The sequence below is a fragment of the Austrofundulus limnaeus genome, unplaced genomic scaffold (genome assembly GCF_001266775.1).
Source record: "Austrofundulus limnaeus strain Quisiro unplaced genomic scaffold, Austrofundulus_limnaeus-1.0 Scaffold344, whole genome shotgun sequence".
NCBI lineage: Eukaryota > Metazoa > Chordata > Actinopteri > Cyprinodontiformes > Rivulidae > Austrofundulus > Austrofundulus limnaeus.
Genome location: NW_013952746.1, coordinates 585,429 through 600,017, shown reverse-complemented (window position 1 = coordinate 600,017; position 14,589 = coordinate 585,429). Strand labels below are relative to the sequence as shown.

Here is a 14,589-nt window from a genome sequence, read left to right as displayed (position 1 = left end):
TGTGTGTGTGTGTGTGTGTGTGTGTGTGTGTGTGTGTGTGTGAGAGCTGCGTCAGTCTGACTTACAGGTTCTGTGTTTAGGGAACGAGAACGCCGTGAGAAAGAGAGGGACGAATGGGAAAAGCAGTACGGCCGACAGAGCCACTCACCGTCTCCCTCCAAACACAGTAAGATGTTTTTTTTTGGTCCACCACAGACTCCTTTASTTTAGTCGACATGCATTAATTTCTTCTTGTATCCTCATAGCAGTCATATTTTACCAGCTGTTTGATTAGCTGCCATCAGTCTCAGCTGTCAGTTTTATAGTCTTTAAGATGTCAAGGCATGCACTTGTTTTTTATTGTGGTTCTGTTTCCTCTGTCCCTCAGGCCGAGAATCCAACTCATACAAAAGGTATGTAAGAAGCCACAGGAATCCTCACGGTTCCAACAAAGCTGAACAAATCAGTGTTTCCTTTTCATAATACATAATACACAAACACAAATGCCTGCTGATTGAATACTTTTCAGCTCAGCGGCTTTTCTCTTGTTCAGAATAAAAAAATAGTTTTATTTGTTCTTGAAACAAACCCAAACTTGTCCAGTTTTCCATTTGTCCTCAAATCAGACTCCTATTCTTAGTGCCYAATTAATAAAAGACTGTGGTCTGAGCTCTCTGCCAGCCTGGAGGTTTGGCTCAAGACTATTTGAGTTACTTGGTTATAACCAAAGAGCTGCAGCAGAAGCTGACATAAGGTCAGGCTTTAAGCGTTGAATTTTGAACTGCTTGACCTCAGATGACTGACAGAACCTGACTTGATCATCTTCTGTTGTGGTTTGTGTTATATAACAGTGTGACRTTTCCCAGAGGATTATTTGCATACTACAGTTGTACACAATAACCTGATGGTTTCTTTTATTGTTGCATATAAGGTTACAGAAGTACTCAAACTGGCCTGTCCACTGTCAGGCTGTTGTTTTTAACCCTTTATTGATGCCTTTTCTAAAGATGAGCTGGATCTCATCACCAGAGTTTGAAGTAGTTATCATTGGCTCATTATCTGATTAAATAAGGGTGTAAAAATAGAATTAAATATAGACCATTAAACAAAAAGGGAAAAAAATCTGCTTTTACATCTGAAAGGTGTGTTTTTGGTCTTATGATTATTTGTTGTTAGCTTTTCTACTAAGAGTTGTCTTTTTTTTCCCCAGAAAGTCGCGATCTCGGTCTCGGAGTCCATATTCAAGATACTGAAATATGAAGTGGAAAATGGGTCGTGTGTCTTACAGAACCTTTAGTCCGAAAACTTTTCATAATTAGTGAAGACGTACTGTCCAGCAGGAGCGTGTGTGTGGAAGTATAACGTGATGGAGTGACTGATTAGTTGATAAAACACAGAAACTTACAACTCACATTATGAAACACTGACTGTGATCCATTAATTACAGATGATTTATTTGACCTGCTTTTCTCATTTCTGCTTRTTGATAAAACTTGAGTTTTCTTCACCTCTGCATGTTACCTCCTCCTCCCTTGTTGTGCACCTTCAGAGTGTAAAACTAAAGCAATACCTGAAGGTTCACCTTTTCTCCTCTTTGTGACACAATGTTCCCCCACTATTTACGTTTCTGTAACTGGAAAATACTCAAAAGGATGGATCGCTTGAACAGGGCTCATGAACTGATTGTATAAATATAGAATTAAAATCGCTGTACAAATGAGGATCTAGTCTGCATTTAATGAACTGTTTATTGCTCTTTTTGTACTCTGTCCTCTGCTGGCCAATAGAGCTGTTGATTCTCTTAACGTGGAATGTGAAATACAGAACAAATAAAAGTTGTTTTGAAATAAACCTCTGTTTTTAATCTGTTTTAAATTAATCATTATTGTTAAATGCTTGAAGGAACTACTTTTTCATGATGGGTTTAAACTCTGATAACCTCATGATGACAGAGGAGAGTTGTAGCAATTTAGTTCAAACCTGTAAATGTTACACAYGTTGGGCATGAGTTCGTATTACTGCTAAACACAAATTTAAGTTACAAATTGCCCGATAAATTGTAGGGGAAGAACAAATATCTTTACTTTTTAAATTTATTTTGCTTCATTTAACCATAAATTTGAAATTGAGTTAAAATGTGATGGCAGTCTGGTGGGCTGGCCACTAGTTGAGTAACCCTGCTCTTAAAGTTAGATGTAGCTACATCCTATGGTTAGTTTCTGAAAGTTTCATTAACAYCCAACCAGTGGTTCATGAGATATTTTGCTGACATCTCAATAGGAGTACATGTTGAAGATGACTCTTAACCAATTTCATAGCAAATTTTAGCTCAATATCTGMAAAAATAGGCTAATTTGTGGACATTTTYATGTTTGGGATTGCTCAGCTGTGGCGGTCATATTGAATGATTTTGACTCCAAAAGGTAGCTAATATTTATTTGTGACATTTTGAGTTAGTTTAGTTTGCAGACGTGCAGTACCTGCGTTTCACCACCAGGAGGCAACAAAACTCAGAACAGAACAGCCTCCAAGTTTTCTTTGAAGCTTTTCACTCTAAACAACATTCACCTGAGTGTTTCTGCCTTTTTTTTAACGAGGCTGTAAGAGCCGCAGCTGGTGGACAAGAAAAAGCAGAAGTGAACAGCGGCCTGGTTCCGGTTCGGTTTGGAGACACCTGTGGAGAATTCAGCGCGGCAGTTCCCCTGAGCTGCTGAGGAGGAACTAGATGAAGGTTCTGACCAGCAGCCCTGAAAAAAAGAAAGAAAAAAAAACGAGTTCAGTCAGGTTAAAACAAATGTTCTGAAACTACTTTAAAATATGTTCTGGTCGAAGGAGGCGGGGTTACGGGCCGGCGGGGGCGGGCGGTGCTTCTGGTCGCCCATGCCCCCTGCCCTGCTGCGCGCGCGGGGGGTGAAGAGAAGCGTGAACTTGAACGCTGCCTCCTCCTCCTCTGCTGCTCAGTGCGAGTCCAGGCAGTCTTATCAGTCCGTCCCCGCCGCCCGAGTGTCCGTCAACTTATCGGAGAAGGAAGGAGCAGCTGGGCTGGGTTCGGTTCGGTTTCAGGACCTGCGAACGAAGGGGGTCCAAAGTCCGCTCGACGCGATGTCCAGGCGCAAACTTGGAAGCCGACCGCAGCACCTGAGCGCAATTCAAGGTAAACCGGACGAGCGGACTGATGGGATGGTTTCAGGTCAGACTGGGACTTGTTCGGGTCCAGGTTTTGGTTCTGTTGGTCAGTTTGACGCGCGTGTTCTGGGCTCGTGTCTCTGACAGCTGATAAGCAGGTTATTTATGAAGAGAGGTGGACACGAGTCCAGTGAAATGTTTGGAGACGGACTCTTCATGTCCGCCTTGTTTGTCCTCATTTCGTTGCTGCGGTTCTTGTAGAGGAAGGACCGGTTTATTCTGGCACGCTTTGCTCAGAGGCTACAGGTCCGAACACGATCAATATTCCCACTTTAGAGAGGGGACGAAGTTTTTGTTTTAGCTTTAAAAACATAAAAATGCAATCTCTCTTCTTTTTTTTTTTCCAGGACACAAAAACTCAGATGCGTCATGTCAATATATTTTACTTATAATTGATCAGCCAATTAAATAATCCCATAATCTCAGGTGAAGGTGGACCTCTTACTAATGTGATTGTTTTGGGATTAGAAGGAGACAGACAGTTCAACAGAATAATAATAAAAAAAAAGCAGTATTTTAGTGGAGACCAGTGGTGCGTGTCTGGTGTGACCACAGGCCCTGACTCAACCGTGTGTGTGTGTGTGTGTGTGTGTGTGTGTGTGTAACCGCGCCTTGCAAGTCTGCACAAACAGCGCAGGCCTGAAACAGGAAAGGTGACATTTTTGAGCAACAACTGGTGAGATCCGACTTCAGACTGTACTGTCTGTACCTGTCCTGGATGATAGCCCGGCCAGGTGGATCAAGGTGTGCCCATGACCGTGTTGAGCAACACACTCCTGACCCCCCCCTCTTCCTCCCCCCTCTTCTTCCTCTTACCTGCTCAGGGTTCACACCTTCAGAGGCTTATGCTCTGCATCCTTTAAATCTTCTCACCACATGAGATGTCTTCTAAATGTTGAATCAGCTGCAGAAACAGAAGCTCTTATCTCAAACACCTTCACTCACTTCCCCCCCCCCCTCTTTTTATTGCAAACTTCTTCCTGTTGAGAAACTCCCCTCCTCTGGTGGCTGGTAAGGCAACATTTTCTTTTTTTAAGTGAAAGGTGAACGCCTCCGTGGAGATCTGACACTTCTTCTCTTTTTAAAAAAAATATAATTCAGTCATTTCTGTCCTGGGGTGCAGTCACAGAGGTGGGTCTGTGCCCAGGTGGACCGTTGGTTGGGCTCTCTGCAGCCAGCGGCCCCCGTCAGATCAGAGCGAGCTGATCTGTCACAGTTTAAAGGAAGTGGTCAGTGTTGGCTGAGCAGATTGGCCTCGTTGAGCTCACAACTGAAACTATCAGCGGGCCTGTTCGGTTGTTTCCATTGAGGTCAACAACATGTTGTGCAGAAGCTGGGTGGGACGGTTCTGAGCTGAGGGATTTGACACAAATAAGTTATCAGTTTGACATTTTGATGAAAAGAATAACAGTCAAAACATTATTTAAATACAAGTCTGGCTTAATATGAGTACTTCTGTATTGTTGACTCATTGTTTGATATTTCATAAACTATAAAAAACACTTTGAAATGTTTTTAGTCTCTCTGATGATCTCAAACCTTAACATATTTACTAAAAATGCACTGATTACGTTTTTTATATAATAATTTTTATAATAAGCTGATTTTATTTTTTCCAGTATCAKTAACAGTATTCAAAACATTTTTTTTAATATTTAAAAAGGTGACTGTTTTCATAGTAAAATGATAAGAAAAACACTTTTCACCATAACAGGTAGAGTTACAGGACGTCCTGAGTCACTGGAACATTTACAAGTATGAATGATAATCATGATTTGGACAGAAGTTAAACAAATAAAAAGCTTTGCTTTATTCTTTTACAAAGCAGAGTGTTGCTTTAAAATGATTTTTTTTTATCATTTACATCAATGTGTTTTAATTCATCTCGTCACCTGTTCTGCAGATGCAGAACTTGGAGTTTTCTGCTGCTTACCTGTGGTGTGTTCACAGACCAGGACAAAAAATAGGATTATTGGGTTAAAAAGTCAGACAGTTTTTACTCTTGTGCAGAATTATTTGTGAATCTCAAATATTTACTTTAAGAAAACAAGATGAAAAGTCTTAATTTTACTATTATTGTTTGTAATCCTTCTTTAACGATGCAGGACACTTTAGGTGTTTTATTGTCACCTGATGCTGTTTATTAATCTGTTTATTAGTCAAATATCTGCTGAACCTTTGGAAGGATTTTCATTAAACTTTCAGGAAGTTGTTGCTGATGTCTGCCTCCTCTAATTAAAAATCATTTAAACTCTTCTTCTCTTCCTCCTTGTTCTCCAGATGCTGACATGCAGGGCGACACAGGCTCATCAGGCGACCTCCCGCCTCCTCCTCCTCCTCCTCCTCAGGTCCACGCTCCAGATGAGGGTCGGGACCTGCTGACCTGTGGCCAGTGCAGCCAGGCCTTCCCGCTCGCCCACATCCTGGCCTTCATCCAGCACAAGCAGGGCGGCTGCGGCTCGCGGAGCGGAGCCGCCGACTCCTCCAGCGCCGCTCCCCCGTCACCTGCCAACCGGGCCAGGCGCCGGCAGGTCCCCGGCGCCAGACCGGGATTCATCGAGCTGCGRAGAGGCGGGGCCAGGGACCGGGTCTGGGGGGAGGAGCCCGGCTTGAGTGTGAAGGCGGAGCCTGGCAAATCAGGTGAGAGCAGGAAGGAGGCACAACAAGGTGGCAGGTTGCTAATGAGTGACTTTGTATTTTGTTGTTGTTGTTTAGTGTTTTTTCTTTCTATCCACCCTGGTCTTCATTTACCAGCCGCTCCTCCTCCCTCTCGAGTCCAGCTCATTAACTAGCCGTTGCCATTAGCAGAGCCGTGTGAGTTAGTGACGCTCGGGCTAATTGTGTGGAAAGGAGAGGCGTCAGGAACATTCGAAGGGCACTGAAGGTCCCCGGGGGCTCCAAGCAGAGCACCTGAGCTCCGGCTCATCTCCCCGGCTGTCAGTCTCTGAGGTGGAGTGGCCAGGTAAACATGTTCCTTCCTGCCTGACACGGACAGCAGGAACCCAAACCTCGGCCTCTGAACACACCCAGGCTTCTGTTTACGTGAGTTCTGCAGGTTGAAACGATCAGAGGAGCGGGTTAGAGCTGGCTCTTTCAGCTCCCCTGGTCGTTGTGACACCGTTAACGCAGGACGTTGCATCATCTTCATCGCCCTCCTCCTCCTCGGGTCCCTCAGTTCTGCCCCGAGCCGAGCCACCTGAACTCCTGGGAATCTCCTCCCCCTTATCCTCCTCTTGTTTTCATACAGTCGTGTTTGAGTGTCAGACGTAAAGCACCCGTTTTCCTAAAGCTCATCTTTTTCTTCTTGGTTTTAGTTAAAGAGGAGCATAAATGAGACTCGGACAAATAAAATGTCACGATGAGGCGGATAAGAAATCCCTGAAATTCTGTTTGAAGAGTTTTGTCGCTCTGATAAACGCGTGTACGAGACGAGGTGTTGATTTTAAAACAGTCACACTCCTGGGAGCCGTTCTTCTTATGAACATTTAACTTCTGAAAGTTTTGTGCCATTTCAACCGTTCATATATCAAAACTTTCAGCTCCTTCAGGACTTTCTGACTGACTTTCGGTACTTCAGCAACTTATGCTTTTTGAGATATTTGGCTTTTTCTGACTTTTTTCATTGAAATCGAACGGAGATGTCTTCAAAATCTTTTAAAACCCTTTAAAATGTTTATAAATATTTACTGTATTTTAATTTTTTTAAATATTTTGTACTAATTTCAGCTTCTATTTTGCTGATTTGAGTTTTTTCTGCTTTGTTTTAGTTTTCATTCTGATTTTTCCGCTGTTCTTCTGTTAATTTCTACATTTTTGTGCTTCTTACAGCTGCTTTCTACTAATTTCAGTTATTTTCTGTATTTTTAGCTACTTTTTTAAAGCAAGTTTTTGCTTTTTTTTTCAGCTGAATTCACGTTTCTGTGATAACTTCAGATTCCTACTATTTAATTTAGCAAATGTGCTCTTTCTGTTTGTGCTGATTTCAGTAATTTTGCTGTTTTTAGGCTGATTTTAGCCTTTTGTAGCTATTCTGTAAAATGGCATCTTTCTGAGCTTTTCTGCTATTCTACTGCTAATTATAACTTTTTGTGCTTCTTCCTGCTAAATTCAAATGTTGTGTTTTTAGCTAATTTGAGCTTTTTTCAGCAGAATTCACATTTTTGTGATAATTTTAGCTTTTTTACTGCTTAATTTAGCAAACATACTCCTTCTGTTTGTGCCAATAACAGCTACTTATATATATATATAAAGGGTTGGGGAATATTGGCAAAAAAATTAATCACAATTAATTGTGGTATTTAGCTGATAACGATTAATTTGATGGTTAATCCCCCGGAGTCCCTGGACACACGTGTATCCTAGTCACATGACCAATTATAGGGAGAAAATTGGCTCTTTGTAAAAATCTGTTCCAAATTGTGTCAAAATTACAGACTTCAGGCTATACATCAAACTTTAAATTGGGTTGGTAGATAAATAAATTACACAACTTTTTAAAATGTTGGTCATATTTGAGTCAGAGAGGAGCACCAAGCGGTTAATCTGCCTGGTAGCATTAATCGTATTAATCGTCAAGTGCCAAAAATTTATCGATTGTTTTTCTGGTGWTTAATTGCACACAATACGATTGCATTTGCTGTATTTTTGCAGGAAATGCAAATTCTCTTGTTTTGCTTGCGGACATGGCAGTTCTGGAACATGACAGAGGGAACAGTGGAGGTTCGACCGGCCCCCTGTTTTGGGCATTTCTGTCATGAAACATGAAACGTGCCTACAGTTCCTTCCTTTGTCCTAACGCTCGCGGGACGCATGCAAACCCAGTTTCCGTTTGTCCACAACTTCAGTATTTTTAATTACTTTTCTGCCTGTCTTGTAGTTTAATTTAATAACTTGCGGCCTACAGTATTTTAGATCTATATAAATATATATCCTTTTTTTTAAATCTCTGAACATATGCAGTTCTTCACTTTTCCTCTCAGCTGGCAGGTGTAGTTTAAAAAAAATGGCCGTCTTCCTGCTCTGAATGTGTCCTGACCCAAGAGGTGAGATGTTTGAAGATGTTTGAAAATGACTGAAAGTGAAAAACGGTTCCTCCACAGTGCACCAGCCCTCTGCCTATTTACTGTGATTTAAAAAAAAGGGATGGGGGAGAGAGGGGGGTGGGATTACTGAAGATCAGTGTGCATCTGTCTCATTCCTCTTTATTTATTCTCCTTGTTTGTTTTTTTCTCTCCTCCTCCATCTCTTCCCGTTTCTTCCCCCGCATCTTCAGCACACTTTGCCCTCTTTCAGTTTCTCTCATCCCCCTCCTCTTCCTCCTCCTCATCCTCTTCTTCCTCTCTTCTCTCCTCCCTCCGCCTCCCAGGGGAGAAGAGATTCTGCCTGCTGCTCGTTAGCGCTCCCAGCCAATCTGCATTTTTAATTAGTAGTTATTGCTTCTGCTTAATATTCAAGTGCTACCCTGGGCCAAATGGGAATCCTTACAAAAAAAAAAAGGAGAGAGAGGAGTGAGTGGAGGAAAGAGAAACCGKTCGGGTATTGTTTCTCTCCAGGACCCCGAGACAAAAGCCCCCCCTCCCCTTTCCTTCTCCTCATCGTCACCCTAAGGGAAAGATTTGGTGTTTTTTTTTTTTTTGGTGGTGGTGAGGGGGTGTCRGGGTTGGAGGATGGGTCTGGAGTACAAGTCGAAGGGTGACATATTTCTGTGGTGTCTCCTGGCCTCCCTCGTGCCGCATTACAATCTTTTTATCTCACTTTAGTTTTATCTCTCGAGTCCTGACCTACCTATCGCTCTTCATCTTTTTTCCCCCACCCATCTTCCTTCTCTTCACCCTGTGTTTTTTTTAAACCAAAAGCATCTTAACTTTGGGTTTCTCCTCAGGCTAGGTTAAAGGACACGAACACCACACAGCTCCTCTCATCTCCAAACGGAGGGAGGGTGAAGAGGGGAGGAAAAGAAGGGAAAAAAAGAGAAACGGTTGCTCTCTTTTTCATCTCCACTCCCCTCACTCCCCCACTTATTCCAATAAAATACAGAAGGATTTGACTTGAGGAAACATGAAAGAGGCTTATACCAGAGTCGGCTTTGAACCTCTCCAAAAAAAAGTGTATAAAACAGTTTTCCCTTCATTTTGGGGATCTTCTTTCCAGTTTTTTTATTTTTTTTATTTTATGCAGAAAGGCCTCATTTGTCAAGCGGGCTGAGTCAGAGCCTGATTTACATAAAGCCTCCGTTTTCTGCGTTCTGCTAATTAGCAATTTGCAGCTTAATTGGAAAGTGGCTCTCGGTTAGGAGACAAAGCTATCCCATGTATAAAAATATCTTCAGATGTACTTTGAGACATGGCTGCTGGCATCTTTTTTTGTATTTTACCTTTTGTTGTTCATGCTGTTCTTCACACCTTTAACTTGTTTCTGACCTGGTTTGGTCCAAGTCCTTCATCCYCCGGTGCTCCGTCTAACCCTCAGACATATCTGCTCCTCCTACACATTAGTTCTGTCGACTCTTTCATCGTGTAAAAGGTTTGTTTTCAGGACAAACAGATTAGCGTCTAAAGAAATGCTGAATAAAAAAGCAACTTTGTAGACAAGTTGATTGACAAATCATGTTTTCTGTACATGACCTTTTTTTGGACTTAAACTTAAAATGAAAACGTTATCCTCCTGGTCTGGAATGTGAAGCCAATATGAACGTTTTATAAAAATTACTATACTTTCTGAATGAAAACTGGAASCAACACCACTGATTTACAATCTCGATTTTTTTTTATGTAATGAGAGAATAAATTTTTACATTTATTCATTGTTTTTGTATTTCTAAAAATATTTTCTAGCTCAAACATTTTTAAAACTAAATATTTTAGAGTTATAAAATATTCAGTGCAATATGATATCATTATCATCCTAATACCAACACAAAAGTAAGGATGTGCATTGGTTCTGCAGTTTTGTTGCTTTTCACGATGCAATACTGTAAGCCAGGCGATGTATCGCCATTTTTTTCTCCAAAATATTTTAATTTTAAAAACTTTTTATAAAKAGCACACCATGCATTACATGCATAAAATTTGATTAAATCAAGTTTTTCATGCAATCAGATGAACACTAAACAACAGTGAGAACAACTGCATGTGTTTCTGTAGACAAGCTTTTAATACAATGTAGCGTAGTGGTATTTTCCTTTTTATTTTGGTTGTTGTTGTTGYGTTTTTGTGATGTGATTTTTGCTGTAAAGTGCTTTGGTCACCTTAGTTCTTCTTTAGTGCTGTATAAATCAGTTAATCAACACTCATCCATTAAGCTTTAATTAAAAATCCATGCAGTATCAGGAAATAAAATATTGTGATATTTCAATGTATCTATATTTTCTTACACCCCTAATGAAAAGTAAAAAAAAGAAAAGCTGGAAACTAAAAATGCTGTTTTAACTAAATTAAATTCTGTTTTTTGAAAGGTTGCTGTTGTTTTGTTAGTGGAAGTACCATGAAGTGTTTTCTCATTTCACTGGTATTTAAATATTATCTTTTGTCATCACAAAGGATGGTAGGTTCCTAAAAATCTGTTGTATCAGGTTATAAAGGTATAAAATAAACTAATGGGTAAGTTCTTTGCACTTGTTTTGACTCTGGGACACATTTGCTTTAATCAAAGCAAAGGACATTAAATGAAGAATAAATAATTAATCTTTCAGCTTCAGAACTTTGGTTCCAAGAAGACATTATGTTGTGATTTTATTCCGGATGAAGCTTAATTATTATTTTTACTGTAATATTCACCATCAAACATTTAATCTGTGTCTTGTCCTTCTTTGTTTGCAGCACCAGAGGAGCCCCCGTTTTTCACCTGCCTGCAGTGCGAAGGTGTGTTTTCATCAGCGTGGACACTCTTACAACACGCCCAGCACGCGCACGCCTTCAGCATCTACCAGGAGGAAGAGGAGGACGCAGACATGCTGGGAARAGGAGATGATGATAAACCTGCAGCAGCCGTTCTGGACCCTCGCCACCTGAGCCGCGCTCTGGCCTCGGCCTTTCAGCGGCGCTCCCGTCAGACGCACCTCCCCTCCACCGCAAACCCGCAGGGGATTAACTTTTCGGTGCGGCTCAGAGAGCTCGCTGAGGGGAGCGGCGGCGGCGCCCTCATGGGCCTCGTGTTGTCGCCGTCCTCCTCGCCGCCCGCTGCGTCTCCCTTTCCTCAGACAGGCTCCCACCAAGCGGACTTCCACTGCGACACCTGTGGCCAGAACTTCCCCTCCCTGCGCGCCCTGTCCGCCCACCGCCGGACTCACTCGTGCGACAGGCCCTACCACTGCGGCGTGTGCGGGCAGGCTTTCGCTCAGAGCGGTCAGCTGGCACGCCACATACGGAGCCACCACCGGGAGGCCGCCAGTGGAGGAAGCGGGTGCGAGTCAGCGGAGGCGGTCACGGTGGAGGAGGACGCTGGGAGGCAGAGGGGGAGGGGGAGGATTCAGYCAGCAGGAATAACAGGAAAGGCAGTTCAGGGTTCCTCTGAGCTGGACCTCAGCCTCCCCAAGCACCCCTCCTTAGCTTCAGGGCTGGTGCTGCTCAGCTCCCAGCTCAGGCCGTCAGACAGGGAGCTGCTCCAGCTCTACCAGAACCAAAGAGCTGGGCCGGAGGCAGGGGAGGAGGAAGCAGAGGGGCAAGGGGAGCCCCAGCCCTCCTCGCCTTGCGCCAGTCCTTCCGAAGGCTCGTTGGAGAGCGGAGAGACGGGGGGCAGTGGCGAAAGTGGCATCGCGAGCGGCAACTGCACGCCAAAGCGTCCAGAAATGGGCGACAGGATGCGGGGCGTCGGCGAGTGGGAGAGCGAACGAGGAGAGCTCATCGAGCGGGAGAAGGAGTGGACGCCAGCTCAGGTCAGCGAGGCCGTGCAGGAGTGGCAGAGGGACTCCGAGCGCCGGAGCACAGCAGGCGGGGCCGCCAACGCTGGCGCCAGCGGCGGYGCGGTGCCTTCGTCCACCGGGAAGAAGAAGAAGGACGAGGCCTGCGAGTTCTGCGGCAAACAGTTCAGGAACAGCAGCAACCTGACGGTGCACCGCCGCAGCCACACGGGCGAGCGGCCGTACCGCTGCGGCCTCTGCAACTACGCCTGCGCCCAGAGCTCCAAGCTCACGCGCCACATGAAGACCCACGGCGCCCAGGGGGCCAAGGCCTCGTTCCTGTGCCAGCTGTGCGCCGTGCCCTTCACTGTCTACGCCACCCTGGAGAAACACCTGAAGAAGGCTCACGGCCTGAGCCACGCCAGCGTGGGAGCGTACGCGCAGGCCAGCGCCGCCGACACGTTGGCCGCTCTGAGGGCCGAAGAAGAAACGGTGGCGGTGAAAATGGAGGAAGATGAAGCCAGTTTGGATCGGGTGGACGTGGAGAGCAAAGCTAGGAGCGACCCGGGCAGCATGGAGGTGGAGGAGGGGCAAAGCCACGCAGCGTTTGTGGAGGATCTCTCACATGGCAACGACGCAGAGGGGAGCGTGGCTTTGACTTCTGATCTCTGAGAGAGAAAATGTAGCACTTAAATGGATTTTAACTCCATGCAAATAAAGTTGAAACAAAGAAAACAAACTAAAAGAAGCTGCAACAGTTTGACTGCCCTGCCAGCTCRGAGGCACGCAGCAGCCTGCAGGCGTTCACAATCGTATGCGAAGCTGCYGGTTGAAGCGAAGTGCCTACAGTTCTTTTCAGACCACAGAGAAAAACAAGGCCGTGACATTCAGCAGGGAGATTACCATAGCTCATGAACAGGAAGCGCGCCGCCACAGTCCACACCAACACAGGAAACTGATCACCATGTTGCAGCGCAGGATGCAAAAAAGACGTTTGATTTATAACTCTGGTGACCCGCTGGACAGATGGAAACGGAGCGCTGCTGTCAATAATTCACTGAAAAAAAAATGCGATCAAATCCTGAAGCAACGTTAATATATTCAGCTCCAACAAACAGAGAGGTCACATGGCGCTACCTTAGCTGTTTTCTTTTGAGAATACCTTTTAAAGACTTTTGAACAGACGCAGGGCTGAGCTGAATCCAAACACTGTCTGCCTGTAGTTTGTCACACTCCTCCTTTTCTTTAAGGCGCTTAGTTGTCACAACACTTGTCACTTAATGTTTACAAGGCTCACGGGCCGAGCGAGGTTGTGCTCCTGACTTTGTGACTGTAAACATGAAAAACTTTCTGCTCCTTTTTTTATTTTATTTTTATTCTTATGTGAATATGGAGACTTTAAAGTCTTATTTACTGATGTTTTGTATAAGTTTCTATGCATAAAAGCCAGCAATTTTACCAACACATAAAACGAGTGTACTTTTTTTTTATTTTTCCTTTCTCTGCTCCATTTTCTTCCCTCCTTTTTTGTTTGTTTACATTTTGTTCAAGCGGACTCATGCATGTTTTGTTGTTGCTTGTCTTTGGATCATTAATTCATAGATGCTGCACGGCTGATTGGACAGGGTCGACGGGTCGGGAGGCCCCCGAGCCAGCACTTGGGTGAGCGTGTTGTGTGAAAGTTTAGGTGTGTGTGTTGATGCAAATCAGGTAAAAATCCCCCGACATGTCTACTTCAACCTCTCATCTTGTCTTTATCTTTTCTACCCCCCCACCACACCGGTCTTCATTTAAACACTCTTTACTCCAATCTGCTCATTTTAGAGTCAAACTTTAAGTGGATTGTCTTTTTTTTTCGTCATGACTGTGAAAACGTTCTGATCTTTGTTTATTCAGGTCWGTCTGAGTTTGGTGGTAATGATGAATGGATGCAGTAAAACTGTTCAGGGATGATAATSTTGTGTATAGATTCTTTAATGGTGATAATATCTGCCTGCTTCTGTTACATGTTCATGTTTCTCTTTGTGCAGAAAACTGTGCTTCGTTGTGTGTAAAATTATYGTTTTGTTATGAATCTTTTCACATGAAACCTCAATAAAGGTTTGAGGGAAACGGTTGTGTGCAGCTGCGTGTCTTTTCCACTATGTTCTCTTTGTTTTTCATGTTTCTTTTGTGAATTTTTTATTAATTTGGGACTTTCGGCGAGGCTGTTACAGCTATTTTTAAGTGATTTTTCTCACCGGATTGTTGTCTCAGTCGGTTCGGGTCGTTTCTCTGWGAACCACAGTCGGCGCTGACTTTTTAATTTTTAATGTGTTTGGATGAGGGACCTTTTTTATTCGTTGTTTACATCCTTCTGATGTTACTGGCTTCATCTCAGACTGCTGTATTACAATGCAAACGTTGTGTGAGGCTAAATGCCTTTGTTTGTAGATTTACTGTATTTAACTTTGTGTGTGTCACAGTGAGGGGACAGAGGTGGGCTGGATATCCCAGGGTACGGGATCGAAGGGGGGATGCCTCTGTTTGGCTTATTGTTTGTGGTCATGTGAACAAGGTGGGTGGGGAGTATCAAGGGGGCCGAGATA

The 14,589-nt window shown here is 43.7% G+C and overlaps 2 protein-coding genes across 2 annotated transcripts in view; both read left to right on the top strand.

Annotated features, from left to right (window-relative positions):
* The window catches only part of clasrp (CLK4-associating serine/arginine rich protein), a 12,184-nt gene extending 10,354 nt beyond the window's left edge, over positions 1 to 1,830 (top strand). The window contains exons 19-21 of the mRNA XM_014022855.1: positions 81 to 166; positions 368 to 392; positions 1,190 to 1,830. Coding sequence (XP_013878309.1) covers positions 81 to 166; positions 368 to 392; positions 1,190 to 1,232 — 154 coding nt within the window. The 3' untranslated portion in view covers positions 1,233 to 1,830. The remainder of the gene's footprint in view (positions 1 to 80; positions 167 to 367; positions 393 to 1,189) is intronic.
* Positions 1,831 to 2,620: 790 nt separating this feature from the next.
* znf296 (zinc finger protein 296) lies at positions 2,621 to 14,113 on the top strand. The gene is made up of 3 exons (XM_014022854.1): positions 2,621 to 3,133; positions 5,446 to 5,805; positions 10,983 to 14,113. Exons 1-3 carry the CDS (start codon positions 2,797 to 2,799, stop codon positions 12,671 to 12,673), a joined length of 2,388 nt encoding a protein of 795 aa, XP_013878308.1. The 5' UTR covers positions 2,621 to 2,796; the 3' UTR covers positions 12,674 to 14,113.
* Positions 14,114 to 14,589: the final 476 nt, after the last annotated feature.